The sequence below is a fragment of the Pestalotiopsis fici genome, assembly GCF_000516985.1.
Source record: "Pestalotiopsis fici W106-1 unplaced genomic scaffold PFICI_Scf_1, whole genome shotgun sequence".
NCBI lineage: Eukaryota > Fungi > Ascomycota > Sordariomycetes > Amphisphaeriales > Sporocadaceae > Pestalotiopsis > Pestalotiopsis fici.
The window spans coordinates 6,520,175-6,539,016 of NW_006917091.1; the positions used below are offsets into that span (position 1 = coordinate 6,520,175).

At 50.2% G+C, this 18,842-nt stretch overlaps 7 protein-coding genes across 7 annotated transcripts; 5 read left to right on the forward strand and 2 right to left on the reverse strand.

Moving 5' to 3' along the window:
• Positions 1-930: 930 nt before the first annotated feature.
• On the reverse strand, positions 931-1,814 carry PFICI_01899 (uncharacterized protein; the record flags this gene model as incomplete). Its single annotated transcript, XM_007830480.1, has 3 exons — positions 931-1,341; positions 1,404-1,561; positions 1,625-1,814. 3 exons carry the CDS (start codon positions 1,812-1,814, stop codon positions 931-933), a joined length of 759 nt encoding a protein of 252 aa, XP_007828671.1.
• A 577-nt stretch (positions 1,815-2,391) lies between these two features.
• PFICI_01900 (Serine/threonine-protein phosphatase 2A activator 2) lies at positions 2,392-3,672 on the forward strand (the record flags this gene model as incomplete). The annotated part of the gene is made up of 1 exon (XM_007830481.1): positions 2,392-3,672. One exon carries the CDS (start codon positions 2,392-2,394, stop codon positions 3,670-3,672), a length of 1,281 nt encoding a protein of 426 aa, XP_007828672.1.
• Positions 3,673-4,355: 683 nt separating this feature from the next.
• On the forward strand, positions 4,356-7,720 carry PFICI_01901 (uncharacterized protein; the record flags this gene model as incomplete). Its single annotated transcript, XM_007830482.1, has 4 exons — positions 4,356-4,967; positions 5,039-5,608; positions 5,667-5,718; positions 5,781-7,720. 4 exons carry the CDS (start codon positions 4,356-4,358, stop codon positions 7,718-7,720), a joined length of 3,174 nt encoding a protein of 1,057 aa, XP_007828673.1.
• Positions 7,721-8,046: 326 nt separating this feature from the next.
• On the forward strand, positions 8,047-8,607 carry PFICI_01902 (uncharacterized protein; the record flags this gene model as incomplete). The annotated part of the gene is made up of 3 exons (XM_007830483.1): positions 8,047-8,103; positions 8,168-8,193; positions 8,271-8,607. 3 exons carry the CDS (start codon positions 8,047-8,049, stop codon positions 8,605-8,607), a joined length of 420 nt encoding a protein of 139 aa, XP_007828674.1.
• Positions 8,608-9,694: 1,087 nt separating this feature from the next.
• Positions 9,695-11,293, forward strand: PFICI_01903 (uncharacterized protein; the record flags this gene model as incomplete). The annotated part of the gene is made up of 1 exon (XM_007830484.1): positions 9,695-11,293. One exon carries the CDS (start codon positions 9,695-9,697, stop codon positions 11,291-11,293), a length of 1,599 nt encoding a protein of 532 aa, XP_007828675.1.
• Positions 11,294-12,161: 868 nt separating this feature from the next.
• On the reverse strand, positions 12,162-15,018 carry PFICI_01904 (uncharacterized protein; the record flags this gene model as incomplete). The annotated part of the gene is made up of 7 exons (XM_007830485.1): positions 12,162-12,355; positions 12,446-12,667; positions 12,743-12,898; positions 12,963-13,103; positions 13,168-13,442; positions 13,497-14,640; positions 14,709-15,018. 7 exons carry the CDS (start codon positions 15,016-15,018, stop codon positions 12,162-12,164), a joined length of 2,442 nt encoding a protein of 813 aa, XP_007828676.1.
• Positions 15,019-17,028: 2,010 nt separating this feature from the next.
• Positions 17,029-18,838, forward strand: PFICI_01905 (uncharacterized protein; the record flags this gene model as incomplete). The annotated part of the gene is made up of 3 exons (XM_007830486.1): positions 17,029-17,050; positions 17,110-17,715; positions 17,772-18,838. The coding sequence occupies 3 exons, from the start codon at positions 17,029-17,031 to the stop codon at positions 18,836-18,838; spliced, it is 1,695 nt and encodes a 564-aa protein (XP_007828677.1).
• Between the last annotated feature and the right edge of the window lie 4 nt (positions 18,839-18,842).

Sequence of the window (18,842 nt, forward strand, 5' to 3'; positions counted from 1 at the left end):
GCATTTCGAGCCTCCTTGAGCCTCCTTGAAAAAAGGGCCCACTTTCTCAGGGCGCACATCTCGCATAATTCGCTGGTGTTTGAAGCCTTCGTTTTCAGAACGAATGGAATTTCTGTATTAAGTCTCCCGCAAAGGCGCTGTCCTGGTGGTCATCACACATATCCGGCGGGTATTCTGCTGATTCTAGTCGGTGTTTCTTGAGAAATCCCTGAGCCTATAGCTGCCAAGCTGCTATCGAAAAGCCATCATCTGGCCATCTAGGGTTCGCGCTGATATTGAGCTTCAACTGGCTCAAATCATGGGTATGCGGCACACCCTAGCAGTATCATGACTTATTCTCGCCTTTTGCTTCCCCATGAATTTCCAGTCGTCTTGTCCCCATATCTGTTGTTTTCGTGTCGTCTTCTTTGTCCGAACAGAGCTGGCCTTCTGCTTGCGCTTGGCTCCCACTTCAATAAGTGGTCAAAGGTGAAACACCACCCTATCCACAAGGGCAAACTCAAACGCATGCTTTGTGGCAAGAGCCGCTTCGACTGTACTAATCCACCAAAAGGCATGGTCGTTATCTGCGCTGTAGCCAATCGCCAGATTCGCGGTCGACTCATGATCGTAATGCCCATCATGATAGGCGCAACTTGTCGAAACATGTTGTGTTGGCACATGAGATCGCCGCAAGCACGCATGAAAGGATTGCCGCGATCTTCTCACGCCACCAAACCACAAGAAGCACCCAAAATAGCTGCATGCCACGTTCCTTGGGTCGAGATGCAGTTGTTTTGTACCAGTCCACTTTTGTGCATCAACTTTGTTCCCTGCTGACACCAAACCGCTTTGAGCTGACCGCAACTACGACGAGGCAAATCTCAGAAGTGTTGCGCAATGCTGGCGGATACTCAACGGAAGCAAAATCCGGAGAGTCAGATATTAATGCTACTTCCAGTGCAGGTCGGACGCGATCTGTGCTTCCATTGTTGATCGCGTAAACCCCTTGAGGTCCGCACCAGCACCAGCACCAGCATCATTGTTCATGTCCACGTCTTCCGACTGAGACTGTACGCAGCATTGTTGTCTCGCAGCTTCGAAGGCTCCAGACCACTCTTCAAAAGTGAATTCGCCCTCGCTCTCGCTCAATACAAGCTCGTCATGGGACGTGTAGACAAATACATGGAGTGACTTGGATAGTTCAATTTCCCGAGCTGTGGGGTTGGCAATAGTTGTACTGTCTCCGTTGTCCGACATGACTGCTAAGGTGGCAGATGTCAAGGTTGCCGTCAAAGGAATGGCGGCTGATAGCAGGGTCAAAACAGAGGTTTGTATCAAGGCCGGAAGAATAGGCAAGTTCTAACAACCACATTTAGTACAATCATGTGTATGACAACCGAGATTGGAGGGAAGTAACCTACTGTGCTTGCTTGGGTGACCTTGGTATTGACATACTCATTTTCCGGGGCTACAATGACCTGTAGGGTAATTTGAATGAGTGTCCTGGGAAAGTTGCCAATGAGAATAATCTGGCGTAGTGTGGACTGCAGCAGAGATTCTAGATGGCGTTCTCTTGTTCCTATATATCAAGACGCGGTCAGTCTTGGATTACAGAGCCAAGGGTGTCATGCCATGATCGTACCTCCAACCCCTGCAGCTGGTCGTACGATAACGTCGACGACGGCCTCCTCAGGCAGTTCATCCCTTCTTTGCACCTCTATCGGACCATTGACAGCACCAGTGACGGTATAGCCAGCGTAAGAAAAGGTTGCTGAGCCGTCTGCGCTCTGCAGATGCGACAGAATTGCTGCTGGCTCATGGGTGGCTGCCATTTTCAGGAGCGACCAGGTGATGGTTCTGTTGCACTAGAAGAAGAAGGAAGATTTGCTGAAATTTTTCAAGTCCTCGCGGGTAGCCCTGAGGTGAGGAAAAGGCTGGACGGAAACGACAAACACTCGATTCTGTGCAATGGTTTGGTGAAGTTGCAAGGCCAAGCCCAATTAAAAGTTTGTGCCCCACAGCTGCAATCGCCCACTCCCCTCACTTAGCGTAAAAATGCAGGCACCTAAGCACCGGGGCCATTGTCAAATGTTACATATCCAAAATCGCGGGGCAATTCCTCACCTCCGTCTTCTACTTTGGTGGCGTGCATCGGATTTTCAACCGCAAGCTCCGTGCTACGGTACTTGCTTACCACATCTTCATTGTTGAATGCTTGATTTCTTTGACGGAACCTTCTAGGTGCATATCAACTTCTAATTCTTTTCAACTGCCACTTCTTGACACAACAACCCCTTGCAAGGCCATCCCTTGACGACCCCAGAGCGACACTTCGTCTCTCAAAGCAAGCACGACTACTGTCCAAATTCATTACCGTCTTCGTAAAGCTCCCTCAAAGCAGAACTCATCATGGCCGAGTCACGGCCCACAAATCCACCACCTTCTACCATTCCTAATCTCAAGGACAGACTGCCCAAGCTGGAACCAAGGCGGCGACGAGCTCCGCCTTCGAATCCCACTGCTATCCCAGAGACACCAAAACTGCCGTCACCGCCAGAGCTAGCCTCGATATCCCACCAGGTTCCTTCTAGAAGGATACTTTCAGTGAAGGACCATGAGCTGTTCTTGGAGTCCGACGCATATAAGCTCATTTTGGCCTTCATCTTTGGACTGTCCGATGCGGTCAAGGATACTCCCATTTCATCAGTCAAGGATGTGGATCTGAGTGCTTCCGTCAAAGCCATTCTTTCTATTCTGGACGACGCCGAGACCCTGGTTGCAGCCACACCACCTGATGATTCAGGAGGCTCGCGATTTGGAAACAAGCTCTTCCGCTCCTTCTTGGACAAGACGAAATCTGCCAGTGCTTCGTGGCATCAGAAACTAGGGCTCTCATCCCCGGAAGCGATCGCCGAAGTTGAGACATATCTACTCCAGTCTTTCGGCAATCGCACTCGCATAGATTATGGATCTGGCCATGAACTCAACTTTGTGATATGGCTCCTGTGTCTATATCAGCTACAGATCATCAAGGCATCCGACTTTCAGGCTCTTGTCCTCCGGGTGTTTGTGCGGTATCTGGGGTTGATGCGATCGATCCAGTCAACCTACTATCTTGAGCCGGCTGGCTCCCATGGAGTTTGGGGACTCGACGACTATCAATTCCTGCCATTCTTATTCGGTGCCAGTCAACTACTGCATCACCCGTTCATCACGCCACTTGCTATACATCAGGAATTGACGCTCGAGGAATTTGGGGACGAGTTCATGTATCTGGGCCAAGTCAGTTTTGTCAACTCTACAAAGACTGTCAAGGGCCTACGGTGGCACAGTCCGATGCTGGACGACATTTCGTCGGCCAAGAATTGGGAAAAGGTGGAAGGCGGCATGCGGAAGATGTTTGTCGCTGAAGTCCTTCGGAAGCTGCCCGTCATGCAACACTTTCTCTTTGGTTCTTTGATCCCCGCAGTTGAGGGCATGAGTACGGAAGACGAGGCTGGCGTGTCACGAGAAGAAGATGAAGCGGAAGGTGGAGCAATCATGGTTGAGCACAATGGCGTCAAACATGTCCATCAACTGAACTCGTGGGGTGATTGTTGTGGTATCAAGGTGCCCAGCAGTCTCGCTGCGGCACAAGAAATGAAGAAGCGAAACGGAGGGGAGTCACTCCGCAGGATACCATTTGACTGATTGGTATTTCAGCAAACGACTGGTAACACGGATGCAACAGTCGACAGTCCTTACTGCATGTAATTCGCTGAATGGTTGCATATAGGCAGCCCACATAGTCCAGGGAAATGAATTGTGACACACTGTTGCTCGGATACTGTCTAGATATTCATGAATACTTTGTAACTACTTGTGCTGCACGACGATATTCTTTGCACAAACAGATGGCAGTCTCCAACTTTTGGGCTTCCATTGGTATGATGGTTCTGTGCCCGAGAAATTTGGATTCTACAATTGTAGCCAAGAATTTATACGGTCCAGCTTAAAAATGCACTACATTTAATCAAATAGTGGAAGGCTGGTTGTTCTTGGCAATTTGCTGAAAGCCCCGTCTCGCGTGTTAATGGGTGATAATCCACATGGTGCCTGTCGACCAGCGGAAAACTCGCCTATAGTGCCCGTTGTTCTCCTCATCCCACGTTACCACTCAAGCACGTTAGTGGGGAGGTGGGTATTACCCCACGGTCCGCCTCGGAACGAGATGTATTAGTCGGGATACACAGCCGACGGGAATCATAAAAGGACGCAGTTGTGCTCAAAAGACATGTGTTTTTGTTCTTCACCTTTTTCTCTCTTCTGTTCTAGCTGTAGGGAGGAGACGACGGTGTGAATAACGTGAAGCCTCACGCGACCAAGAAAGAAAAATGTCCTCGGCCAAGGTCCACCCGGCAGCTCTGCCAGACTGGAACAATCTCGATGTTCTTCACAAGAATACACTAGCCCCGCGTGCCAATTTCTATATGTACAGCTCGGCTGACGATGCCTTGAGTTATGACATCACAAAGTCCAAGACATACAAACTGTCTGGAGACAACTGGAAATTCAAGCACTCGAAAAACCCATTCGAGGGCCCAGAGGGGTTTGAGAGCCCTGCCTTTGATACGACGAAATGGGACGATCTCGCGGTCCCCAGCATGTGGCAGCTCAACGGCTACGGCAAGGGTCCTCACTACACCAATGTCAACTTCCCCATCCCAGTCGACCCGCCAAACGTGCCCTTTGATGACAACGAGACTGGATCATATGTCAAGAAATTTACCGTGCCCGAGTCTCTCCGGGGTTCACAGCTCAGACTGAGGTTTGAGGGTGTCGATTCTGCCTTTCACGTCTGGGTCAATGGAAAGGAGATTGGATATCACCAGGGCTCTAGAAACCCGTCAGAGTTCGATATCACGAGCGTTGTGGACGAGAACGGCGAGAACACCCTTGCAGTAAAGGTCTATCAGTGGAGCGATGCCACTTACATCGAAGACCAGGTAAGATTACTCGCCCTTGAGAAGGCACCAATTGAGAAGATGGAAAAAGGTGGTACTAATTCAACTTGTAGGACCAATGGAGAATGAGCGGTATCTACCGCGATGTATACCTATTGGGCTTTCCGGCAACGACAAGAGTCGAAGACCTGTTCGTCCAGACCAAGCTTGACAAGGACTACGTCAACGCAGATCTCAAAGTCCGTGTCGATCTCACAGGCTCCGGGCAGCTCAAGGTTGAGCTATTCGACACATCAAAGAGCAAGGTCATTGCACAAGCCACCAGGTCGGCTTTCGGAGGCTCTGTCGATTTCTCATTCCCAGTTGAAAACCCATCCAAGTGGACAGCCGAGACGCCAACATTATACCACCTTCTTGTATCCCTGAACGGCAGCAGCTATGTTGCCCACCGCATCGGATTCAAGCAAGTGGAAATGAAGGACGGGCTCATCAAAGTAAATGGAAAGCACATCGTCCTAAAGGGTGCCAACCGTCACGAACACCATCCTCAGTTCGGGCGAGCTGTCCCGTATGAGTTCATGAAAAATGACTTGCTACTGATGAAGACCCACAACATCAACGCAATCCGGACCTCTCACCAGCCTAGCGATGTCCGCCTCTATGATCTTGCCGATGAACTTGGTGTAAGTCGGGACCTACTTTAGTACGCTTGATTCGTGATGAATACTGAACGATTATTAGTTCTGGGTGATGGACGAAGCCGACCTGGAGTGTCACGGATTCGAGTCCATTGGTAAGACGAATGAATCTGCCATCCTCACATAGAGACTTCAAATCGATACTAACGTATAGTAGCTGATGCCGCACTAAGTCCTGAAGACAGAAATCTTCCTTTCCGCCAGCGCCAGCTCCTAACACGAGCGAATGCTGCCAAATGGACAACCGATAATCCCGCCTGGGAAACGGCCTACGTCGACCGTGCTCAACAACTTGTCCGACGTGACCAACTCCATGCCTGTGTGACTTTCTGGTCACTGGGCAACGAAGCGTTCTTTGGCAGGAACTTCAAGGCCATGTATAACTGGATCAAGTCCTATGATGATAGCCGGCCTATTCACTACGAAGCCGACATCTATGCCGAAACAATGGACATGTACTCACGCATGTACCCGGCGATTGAGGAGATTGTTGCATTTGCTGAGGACGAGAGCAAGTCCAAACCCTTGGTGCTCTGCGAGTTCATCCACGCAATGGGCAACGGGCCAGGAAACATCAAGGAATATGTCGATGTCTTTTACAAATACCCAAAGCTACAGGGTGGCTTCGTGTGGGAGTGGGCCAACCATGGACTATTGACCAAGGACAAGGAGACTGGCGATGAGTATTACGCTTACGGCGGAGACTTTGGCGATGAACCCAATGACGGAAATTTTGTCATGGACGGCGTCTTGTTCTCGGACCATACACCAACACCCGGTTTGCTCGAGTACAAGAAGGCCATTGAGCCAATCAAGGTTATCTCCTATACCACAACCACGGCAACCATCATCAACAGATATGACTTTTTGTCATTGGACCACGTCGTATGCACTTATGCAATTCTCGACGATGGTAAGCTCATACAATCGGGAGAAATTGAGCTGCCTTCTGGTCTTGCCCCCGAGGAGACGGCTGAACTGACGCTGCCCTCGGCAGCGCATACAATCTCTGGAGAGGGAATTGTGCAGCTCGACTTCCGCCAGCGTACCGAGACACTTTCATTGCCAGAGTTGTTCACAATTGCAACGGAAGATATACCCATCAACAATACCCCCATCCCAGCAGCTATTCAGTCATCGCCATCTGCCAAGTTGGAGGTGACTGAGACCCCAAGCCTTTTGACCATCAAATCTGCGAGCACTACCTGGACATTCTCGCCCATTGACGGCAAGCTACGCTCTCTTGCCAAGAAATCTACGGAATTTCTGGCTGTCAGTCCCGATATTACCTTTTGGAGGGCTCCGACCGACAACGACCTGGGTCTCGGAATTTCTGATGGCAAGGACTGGAAACAGCAACTGCTGCATCTGGCCAAGACGTACAGCCGCGGCAGTTCCTGGTCGGCCTCGGAAGACGGAAAGACGTTTACAGTCAAGGTGCAGCAGCAGTTCCGCCCGCTAGTCCTGTCGTGGTCCATCGACTTGGACGTCACGTACACCTTTAGCGCCTCGGGGACACTGGCTATTCGTGTCAAGGGTAACCCCAAGGGCATGAACCTGCCGCGGACGCTCCCGCGCATGGGTCTCAGCATGGAGTTGCCGAGCGATTGGTCCGGCGGCCAAGACGGCCACCCGGACGCCGTGACATGGTACGGTCGCGGTCCTGGGGAGAGCTACAGCGACAAGAAGCTCTCCCAGCGACTGGGCGTGTACGGCGTCCCTACGGTCTCAAAGCTTTGGACCGAGTACGAGTACCCGCAGGAGGGCGGCAACCGGACCGACACGCGCTGGGTCAAGTTTACGCACGCGAGCGGCGAGGCCATTACGGCGCAATTCGTGGATCTCGAGGAAAGAGACAGTGGCGAGGAGGACAAGAAGTATCGCAAGCTGTTTGATTTCAACGCATCACATTACCGTGTCAAGGACGTTGAGGCGGCGGCGCACCCGCACGAGCTGCACAAGAAGAGAACGGATAATGTGGTACTGAGGCTTGATGCTGCGCATCATGGTCTAGGTAGCGGCTCTTGTGGACCAAAGACCAGGGATGAGTATGCGCTTCCGAACAAGGAGTTTGAGTTTGAAGTCTTGCTTGAATAATTGTCTGCTCCGTCATACGTGGGGCAATTGAAGCATCAAATTGTGGGCGGCGACTTTCTCTCTGCAGATCATGTCATCTTTGGTTGTATTGAGATATCTACAGACCATAACGGTCTCGAAAAAATCTTCTTCATGCAAGGATATCGCCCAAGTACCCCCTATGCATCTTGTCTGTTGGTAATCTGTTGACACCGAGACCCCGGAAAGGGCTTAGCCTGGGCAGTCAGATCTTAGTTGGACATGTCCATGGTGATCACCCTCCTGAATCTTGACAAGTCCAGGCTGATGAAGTCCTGATAGAAACCTTCCTTGTACCAAAAGCGATCATGGCCTCAGCATATCTTCCGCAGCACGATGGTTTGCTGCCGTATTTCCTGATATACGTGAGTATAGGCCAGCTATTGAAAATAGGAGCCGGGAGAACTATCGACTAACGCAATCTCCAAGGCTGGCGCTTCTGCCATCATTCACTCGTCCGTGACTCCTAGAAATCAATAATAGCAGTGAATACACCTGGAGAGATGACTAATACTTGATGCAACCCCCGCAGAGCAGTTTGCTACGCCCAGAGCCCGCGCACCTCGCTGCGGGCGTTCAGCGGCCCGGCAAGCCCGGTCAAGACCCCGGAACAGGGGCTGCTGGCCCGCGTGTACGGCGTCAAGAATATCTACACGGGCATGATCCGGCTGTCCGCCGCGTACGCCCTCACCAACGCCGCCCTGTACGACCTGGCCGCCGCTACGTTTGCCGGGGTGCTGTTCCTGTACGGCACGGAGCTGCTGGTATACCGGACCGTCCGGATGAAGGAGGGCTCTTTTGCCTTTGTTACAGCGGGCACGGGGTTAGTGTGGATGTTGTTGCAGCGTGATTGGTATTTGTCCAGTTGAGCATAGAATTGGCCTCATTCGAAAAGAGCTTGAAAGGTCAAGAAGCTGACAAGGTTTATTCTATATAATCATCCTATGTATGTACAAGTCATCTTTGCATCTGCACCAGGTGGAGATTTCAGGTTTAGATTTGCTAGACTTCAAATGCAGGTAGAAGGCGATGGAGGAGGAAAAGAGCAAGTTTTTCCTGGCCAATGTCTCATTACGGCGAGCAGATTAGAGCCAAAGCATGAAAAACTGCCGGGGACTGACAAAACAGTCGTGCAATAAGGTACTTACATATATCATCACTTGCATAAGCTTTGGTAGAGATGCGACCATTCAACTTCGGCGTCGCCAAGTCGCACTCTGAAATGAAATGCGCACAATCCAAGGTTCAAAAAAAGGATTGGCATCATCCCACTCGGACACCTGACGTGCAACAGTAGTAGGGCACCAAGAATGCATCCGAGACGTTCCTCATTGCTTGCAACCCCGGGCGCCACCATGAGCGAGGGGGAGCAACGGTTATTGGATACATGCAGGAAATGTAGTGGTTGCAAAGAAGGTAGGACAAGTCAAAAGCTCTGAAGGAAGAGGGTGAGGAAGCTTTCTTAGCCAGTGACCATCTCGATTGCCCCGCCCTGCCACTTTCCCTCCTCTCTCCCCCCTCGTCAGCTTTGTCTCATATGCAGGCGGCCAATTCCATAAGCGTGATCAGAGCCTCATGCTTCTGCACTTTCCACATTTGTTCTGCAAGCGCTTTCGTGCCTGATCACTTTTTCCTTTTCTTCGCTTCCCTTGGGTTGTCGTTGCATTCATGCGTGTCGCTGTCTCGTTGACCACTCGTGGTCCTTGTGTGCTGTCACGGTCCAGCTCCCGTGTGAGCGTTTCCCAGGGCTACTAACAATCTCTATATGCAGCTCTCGGCCGGCGCTGCGGCTTCAATCAGCTCGCCAAGCCCGAAGGGTTCTTGCAGACATATCTACATTAAACTGCCTGACCACACGCTCAACAAGGCTCGGCACATTTGAGAGTTTGCTCCCTTTGTGTGGTCCCACAAGCCCAGCAACTTTTCAGATGCAAATTGTCATTGATCGGCTGCATCATGACCAGTTTCTCGACCACTTTGGCTCATCGACCTCGAGCGCATAGATCTCATGGCGCTCATCATCACCACTCTCTGAAGGGCGAGTCTCCGCCTTACGAAAGGGCGGAGAGAAGAGAAATCGAGTTGTTTGATCTCGATGATCTGCGAGATCCCATCAGGATTGCGGTAAAGGAAACGACATGCTTAAGTCATGTTGAGAACTTTCTGAAGCGTCGCTATGCTGACGGCGATGACGATGATGAGCCGGTGCCAAGCGAGGCTCGGATCATCTACTACCTCATGGACGAGCGTTTGTTGGGCGACGAGATTCCAAGAAATGTTTCTAGACTATACTATCGAGCTCTGGAAAGCGACGACAATGATGGCCGAGAAGGTGCAATCAGAATCTCTTGGGGCAGGAGGCTCCACTTGGACAGTGAGCAACTCACACAAATACGCACTGCTCTGGAAAAAGGAGAGACCATAGGTGAGCTGAGATGCTTACTTGCGTCTCTCCTGGACATCGAGGATCCCAACCGGGTCGTAATATCGGCACATGGTGGCTTGAGACCTGGACTTTTGCAGGGAAATAATTGGAAGGCCACCATGATCAAGTCGTGGCTCTGCCATAAAATCTGGATCGATATAGCTCCGGCATACAACTACCTTATTATGAAAGGAGTGAACGAGGAGTATATATACCACCCGCCTGGTGGTAGATCCTCGGTCGACCTTCAAACTCTCAGGCACTGGCTTATCCACAAGTTACTGACAAATGTACACTACCGCGCCTCTAGTCGCCTGAGCGTGGATTCTGATGATTTCACTCTGGTGTGTAAGGGAAAGCTGTTGGATCGGCGGCGGCGCATTTCTTTTGGCCAGACTGTCGACTTTGAACTGGCGCGGGACTTGGAAGACAAATTCACGGTAGAAGAGGCATGGCTTCTGCCTCAGACAACGACATGTGTGGTATGCAGCGATGATAAAAGGGTGTCGGAGATGCCAAGTTGTATTACCAGCTCATGTGAGCATGAGCCAAATACATGCAAGGAGTGTATTGGTCAATGGATTGCCTCGAGCATGGAGACTGTGGCTTGGGATAGGCTGAGATGCCCCGAATGTTCACAGCTCCTGCGCTTTGAGGATGTCCAGGCATTTGCCGGGAAAGAAACGTTCGACAGGTTTGTGTGGCGAAAATATGTTGCTCTCATGAGGTCCCGGCTAATCATTGAATATAGATATGATAACCTGGCCACAAAGGCGGCAGTCTCAGATATTCCTGATTTCAAGTGGTGCTTGAATCCACGTTGCCAGTCTGGTCAGATTGTTCGTCCGGGTTGTCAAAAAGTCAAATGCCACAGCTGCAAAGCCTCTTCCTGTGCCAACCACGATCTACCATGGCACAAGGGCGAAACCTGCAAAGAGTTTGATGTACGCAACAGACGCCAGCGGAGAGGCGAAATGGCTTCGGAGAAAAAGGTCAAGGAAATCACAAAAGCTTGCCCACAGTGCCATAAGGATGTCTACAAATTCACCGGTTGCGATCACATCACTTGTAAGTATTACTTGTTCTTCTCTTACATTTTGAATAGGAGTTATTTATTGACGTTGCAATAGGTGTCTGTGGCCATGAATGGTGTTATCTGTGTCTCTCGACATATTTCCACGATGAGCAATCTTTCCTTCAATGCAAACACAAGACAGATTGCAAATACTTTGAAAACCCACCAATATACGAGGGCGGACGTGCTTTGGCGGGGTTTCTCAACCAACCCCCCGGAATAAATATTCCAAACTTCCTGTTCAGACGCGAAAATCAGCCACGACACTGGCGACCGGTTGACCTAGGGCCCTTGCCTGGTCCTCACAATCCATTCGAGCCCGAGCTTAACCCGCCAGGAGGTCAAAACACGCATCCCAGACAGGCGCATTTTCACGCAGTACATGGGGGGTTTCATGGAGACGTGAATCCCATGGATTTTATACACCGATTCGCTCAAGACATAATACAAGGCCATCTTGGAAGAGGCGAGGAGCAGTTATTTCCAGAGCATCCCGGATTGAATCCCCCCATGTATACATTTCAGCAAACAAGACGTCAGCATTTATGAGTCATGATAATGGTAAAGTACATGTTAGGGCATGGAAAGAAATGTCGGGGCAACCCAAGGATTGTATTTTACCCAAGCCTCATCTGGTGTTAGGTATTAAGCCCATCAGATACTATTCGATAATCATGTCGATACTTCTGAAGCACGTATTTGACTCATTTCATTAATATTCTTAGTCGCGATTGCAAACATGAATTGTTTTCCAAGATTTGATTACCCAACTACCCTGCGTCTTTCCCTCCCTACCTCTGAAAACTAATTATACACAAAGAAATCCCTAATCGACAAAATATTCTCACACTTGTCAAGTTTGCACTCTACAGTTGCAGCAAGTGAGCCACATCTTTTATCTTTGCTGTGAAAAAAGGTCACAATCACCACGAGTCGGGTCCAAAAGTCTCACCCTCGTCTACCGTCTTGTACCAGGCATTGCCATTGTAGTCCATGGTGTTGAGAGCCTGGTTGTTGCCCCACCAATCGGGCGCGGCCGTGTTGGTGAGGGAGATGGAGAGCACAATGAGAATGGTGCAGAGGGCGAGACCGGCATCTAGACCGGCCGAGGTGATGTCTGAAGAATGAGAAATAAGTGATTAGTGACTAGATGACAAGCAATATGATTTCATTGCGCTGGAAAAAGAGAGAGAAGAAAATGACCTACAGTTGAATCTCATCCACCAGCCTCGCCACTTGTTGCGAATGAAGCGGTTAAACAAGATGCCAATGACGCCCCAAGTAAGGTAGTTGAGCGGCGTCGCGGGAGGGATATAACCGGGTCCGGAAAAGATGACGGGGGCGTGCAGGAGGCGGACCCAGGACTTGGGCCACTTGCGCTGGATCAACCAAAAGATGATGGGGAGCGCTGCACCGGCGATCCAGAAATCTTTTTGTGTTGCGGAACGTTAGTGACTTATTTCAGGGCTCTTGGTTGTGTATTGAGAGTGGAAGGAGAGCTCACATTGGAGGTTGGCGTAAATGGCCGAGCCCGAAAAGATGCGCTGGGGGCCAATCAGACCCCAGATGACCGAGGCCGTGAAGAAGACTTTGCCGTTCGGGCAGGTGAAGCGGGCGACGGCATCGGCGGTGCAGATTCCTTCGATAGAGCCAAGAGCCCCTGGGAGATGCGATGATGAGCAGCCGATCTCATGTGACTTTTCAAGGCTCACATTTGGACTTACAATAAAAGACGGCCACCTGTACCAGACACGACCATACTGTGGCGATGAGCTGACCAAAGAACATGGTGCGAGGTGGTAGCTTTAGATAATGGCCCAGCTTCATATCCGCAACAAAGGCAAGACCTTGGGTCATGGTAATGTCTGTGGTCACGTTAGTATCTTATCCATCCAACTCTTTTCATAGAGGGTGCAGTAGAGTTCTTACATCCATAAGTCTTGAACATCATCATGGCATTAGGGCGCCCTGGCAGCATGTACCCAATCATGAACTCGGTGAAGACGTTCAGACCAATCTGGATATTGGTGACGGCTTGGACCATGCCAATGGGGATCATCCAGACAAAGCTGATGACGACGGCAATCAGCAGAGCCCACCAGGTCAATCCCGTAGGCCAAATGTACGAGGTGGCGAAACTAAGCGCCAGGCAGGGCACAAAGATGCACAGAAACCACCATTGAGGCACAGTCTTGTACTTGCGCCTAAGATCATGTTAGTCAGTGTGCTAGAGAGGACCGAGTCAATGGCCGACTTACATCATCTTGGCATGGACATCGTCCAAGGTACCCTCGCGGTCCCGGAACCGGATCCAAATCTCCTTGGCGTGGAAGAGCGCCGTGTGGACAATGACAGAGGCAATGCCGGCAAAGGAGAGACCGTAGCTCATGGCAAAAGTGGTCGACAAGAACAAGGGCGAGTACTCCTCGTACTTGGCAACATCGAGGTCAAAGTCCGGAGTCAGGATACGGCTCACGTTGTACGAGCTCTGCGTATTGTCCCAGGATCCGCTGTCGCTAAAGGGCAGGTAGTCGGCGTACCACGTGCCCGTCCAGTGAATACCGGCCGCGGCGACCCAGTAAAAGACAATGACACCAATCAGCGTGTTGAAAATGGAGTGGAACGGCGGCACCAGCGGAGAGCCCAAGTAGCCGGCGATTTGAGTCCAGTCCAAGGTCAGAGGAAGCAGTCCCATGCCCGTCCAGCCGCCAAAGACCTGATTGACGGTGACGTTGTCGGGGGCGATAAAGGTCGGAAAGGCAAAGACGCTGAGTGCCTGGAAGAGATAGCCCGGGATCCAGTACCAGAAGAAGGAGGCGAGACCGACGTAAAAGAACCAGCGGTACCGGCTAATGGCCCAACCGTTTGACTCGGCCGGGTTCGTCCTCGAGTGGTCGTGGAGCGTGTACATGAACGTGGTGCTGACCAAGTTTGCGGGCCAAATCATGGACGCGGGCTCCACGAGCCAGATGCGCGCGATACCTGCGATGCCGAACCCGATACACTGCGTGGTCAGAGCAAGCAGGATGGCATAGCCCCAACCCCAGTCGAAGCCGTAGTAGGCCTTTTGGGCAGTGAGGATATCGGTAAAGTAGCCGGCTCCAGAGCCATAGGAAGCATTCGCCATGAGGACAATGAGGCCGTGCTCCTTGAAGTTGAACGGGCCCGGGTTGAGACTGAACTTGAGACCACACAGGCTGAGCTGTCGGCTGGGCATGACCTTGGACCAGCCCATGCCCAGGGGGTACGCAACCAATTGAGCAACAATCGAGGTGATGATGATGGACGGCGATCTCATGGAGAAGAGCATGTTGAGAGCCGAGAAGATGGTAGTCATGGTCATGCCAATCACCCAAGCTCGAACCGTGTTGGCGGGAACATCGACGTCGTAGTTCTTGACAGCTGCACGGACCTGTAGATTGACATATCAGCACTGTAACTCTGGGGGGATTCAGGGTCTGGTGGTGTACTCAACTCAGGGTAGGGACTATCCTCAACCAAGCCATGCACTAGTTCATTTTCCTTGCTGGCATCATGCTCCTGCAGAGCATGATCCACATCATCGAGGTCCTCGATGGGAATGTTGGGATCATACTGTGCCGACTGGCGGAAGAGCTTCAGTCGCCTCGCTGCCTCCTCATCACTAAGAGGGCCGTTGCGAGTAGCGACACGAATCTTGCCCTTGAGATCCTCGGTCAGTTCAAACTGCTCGGTATCCTTCGTCGCAGGCCGAATCAAGTCGGTCGTCGACTTGTCCGTCTCGTAGTCGTGCATCGTCATGATGGCGGCAATTTTACGAGTACAGCAGCTCTGTCAAAGAATTCGAGTCAAAGACGACATTGCCAAGGTGCCTTGGCTTCGGGTAGGGCTGCAGTACCTTATAGCCCAGCTTTTTGCCATGCCACTTGGCTACTTGGCTATTTGGCTACTTGGTTCATTGGAAGCCACTCATACGATTCCGATGTAATGTCCCGTTTGGGGAGGATATCTTCCAGCCAGTGAGATGGATTTATTCATGGGAGTCTTTGCAACTTCCCGATATAGCGTCTCACCCATTGGTAAGTTCTTCGCTAAGCGGAGGCGGATGGCTATGATAGGAACTCACATAGTCGAAGCTGTTATTCCCGGTCCACTTGCCCGTGAAAGACCATAGGCATCTTGAACATGATTGAAGAGTGTTCTCGACAGTATCTGGTCGGCATTTTTGAGACTTGCAACGTCTTTACGTCTTTGCCACGATACATTGACCGAGTAAAGGCTCATGGAGGACATTTCGAGATCAGACAGAATGCAGGTGGTCATTGCGAACACGTATATTCGTCTTGTCGTCATTATAGGTGTAAATGTACATGAGACGATGTTACATGGGCGCAGCCAAGGCGGCACTCAACTCATCAAGACTCGCCGTTCCACTCTGTCGGTATTCAGCCAAGATCGGCAATTGTGGGGGTGCTGTATCTAGGGGGTGCGTGGCCCTTGTCTTCTAGAAACCTTCTGTCTCCTGCCCGATACGGAAGCCCGTCAGGCGCCCCTTTGATTATAATCGGGTCCTCACTGATCCTTCGGCGGTAAGTAATTCTCCGCATGCTCAATTGACATATGATGTGACCTCGATCATCGGCGGCATAAGTGCTCGAGATGGAACAGGTACTTTTGGCCTACCTTTTACCCTTTGGAATGGGAAAGCGAGAAACTGCCCACGCCAGCACCGCTGTAAGGAGAAGGCAGCATCTTTGATTCATTGGCATAACAACAAATTGCCTCACGACTTGGAACAATAAAAGACAAAAAAAAAAGGTCAGTTGTGACCATAGTCAAGGTGTACTTATCTACCTACTTATCTGTTGGCAACATCGAGAAATTCCCCGAGGGTGAAGTGCTTGCTGCAAGCTGGGGTTGGGTGGTTTGTTAAGCAAGCCCCACTTGAATATTAGGTAGGTCCCTAAGTAGGTGGGTATGTAGGTACATTTAGGGTAATGCTTCGAACCTGCGCACAAGCAAACATGAGCAGCAGACAAGTTCCTTATCCGCTTTCTGTGCTTATATGGATGGACATACGATAGGGATGCTCAAGAGCTATACAACCAGCCCAAAGCAGGAGAGTCGCGGTCAGTCGCCCTCCCAACCATGATATCTCCATTCTTCAATAAAACAGAACACTGTCACCTTCGGGTGAGTCTGCTAAATGCCTATAGTCCATCTACTAGGAATGGTTGGAAATGGAGAATCCCACCTTTTGCACTCCAAAACATTTGCCTTTTTTGAGCCAACTTGATACGTATGAGAATTGGGCACAAGTGCTTGTCTTTCTTTCGAGGCCATGTCGTGAAAATCTAGTCGGCTTGGGAGACTTGGAGTATCAGCACCAGTGCAGCTGTGATTCATATTCACGAGTCATCCAAGCGAAAAGTTGTCACCTCCTGGTTCAGCTGGCTGGGCTGGCTTAAATTCATGCCAAAGAGACTGTGCATTGCTGCACACGCAAATACCCAACTTATACACTAATTTTGGTCGTCACAGGGCTGTAGACCCACAAAATATAATTTCAAGGACCAGTTTAGCTAGACAGCTATGTCCAGCCACCTCGCCGACCAATCGTGTAGTGAAACTAGAAGCGGGTGTAGTCTCACTATAGTTGGTATAACTAAATACTATTTATTACGAGCAGAATTATCAGCCATGCTGAACTCTATGGACTGCAGATGAAGAAACCCAGAGAATTCAGGAAAGCAAAAGCTTCAGTGGTATTTTATCGAGCCAATCTGATCATAATCCTAACATTCACTCGAAATGACGAACCCTAATCTTCAAGGTATCAATCTTTCGACATCGCAAGAGACTTAGGACACGATCTCGCTAAAATATTCTTAGGCGGTACAATTCATTGGAGCGATAATGCGGCTGTCACTGCCGCTATTGCTGTCTATCGAGATCGGGCATTGAGCATTGTCAAGGACAAAAACCCAATGATCCCGCGTGAAACCATGCACCCGTGGTACAAAGATTTCAGTTCGGATGGTACGATCTGCATCATCGAGCTTGAGGGAGATCACAAGCCGATCCCTTTTGCGAACGCGACGGAACTGATTGATTACATGGAGGACACCCCAAAAGATGGATCGGAGAGAAGGACGAATCGAAGAGTAATTCTTCTCCAGGATATGTCAGCAGATGTCGTTGAGCATCTGGGAGTGATGCTCAACATTCCGCCTCATTTTTTTCTGGCCCATTGCGATGAAATCTCAGATCTGAGAGTCATTGACAGCACATATGCGGCACAGAATACCAACTACTGGAAGATACCAGTACCAAGAAGATATGTAGTACCCGAAGGTCATGAAAATCCGGACGGACAGTACAACGTAACGGCTGGTTCTATTCCGCGTGAGACTTCCAAAATGTCCTTTAGTAGACAAATTGAGTTGAGGAATTACATCTCGTATTGGGGAAGAAATTATGGGCCTGATTCATGGACGGGTACGTGCAGCAAGATTACATATCTACCACGAATGATCGCTAATCAGACAACACAGCGGTCATCTTAATGGACTCTTTCGACACTTGGCTGCGCTCTCCGCCAGCTCCTTCACAGGGAGGGGATGAAGTGGAACCACTACTATTGGAACCACCACAACCAGACACACTACCAAGCAATCGGAGCATTCTATACGAAATAATGATTGCAGGTGACAATAAGTTTGAAACCATTACTCAGCCAGTCCATCGGAACATCTTAGAGGCAGCCGTTACAGGTTACGAACAATTCCCCCCACCGCACAACGAGGATCCATTCACAGGAACTATGGTTATTCGAAATCTGATCCGTTCAGCATGGGAAGAGAAAGTCATCTACGATGCTCAAGAGTTCCGCAAGGAATTAAAAGATGACCGCCAGAACTATCAGAAAAGGCATGATGATATCTTCGAAACGGGAAGGGCTGCCAGAGAATCATACTCTTCCATGATGACGCGCCGACAGCAGATTCAGGAAACTAGAAGGAAATTGGTATCTATCATGTGGAAGTTCAGATGCATGTATGCAGACGAACCATCATATGCGAAAAGCCTATCCACCATGCCTGATCAGCCACATGTTGCCCGGCTTCAAAAATACTTGACTGAAGAGAGAAGGGCGTGGAAGATACTATACGAAATTCAACGCGACCTGGAGTCAAATGCGGCTGAACACATGGACATGTGGTCCCAACGTGCGGCATTCGGGCAGACAGAGATTGAGAATGAGCAGACAAATATTGCGAATGAGCATACAAAAATTGCGAATGAGCAGACAAATATTGCGAATGAGCAAGCAGCAGCGGCAAACAAGTTGGCACGCACATCAGGCCACTTGACCATGTTTGCAACAATCATTGTCCCGTCTACTTTTGTCGCATCAATTTTCTCAATGAACGGAGATTTTGAAGCAGGCAAGAATAATTTCTACATCTACTGGGCCATCTCCGTACCAATAACCATTACGATCTTTTTGATTGTACTTCGTCACGGCATACTAGATGCCTTGCGCAAAGCACGCAAGGTATTTGTTTTCAAACGGCACATGACTAAGGAGGAGACGCCTCAAGAGTTTGAGCTCATATAGTGCC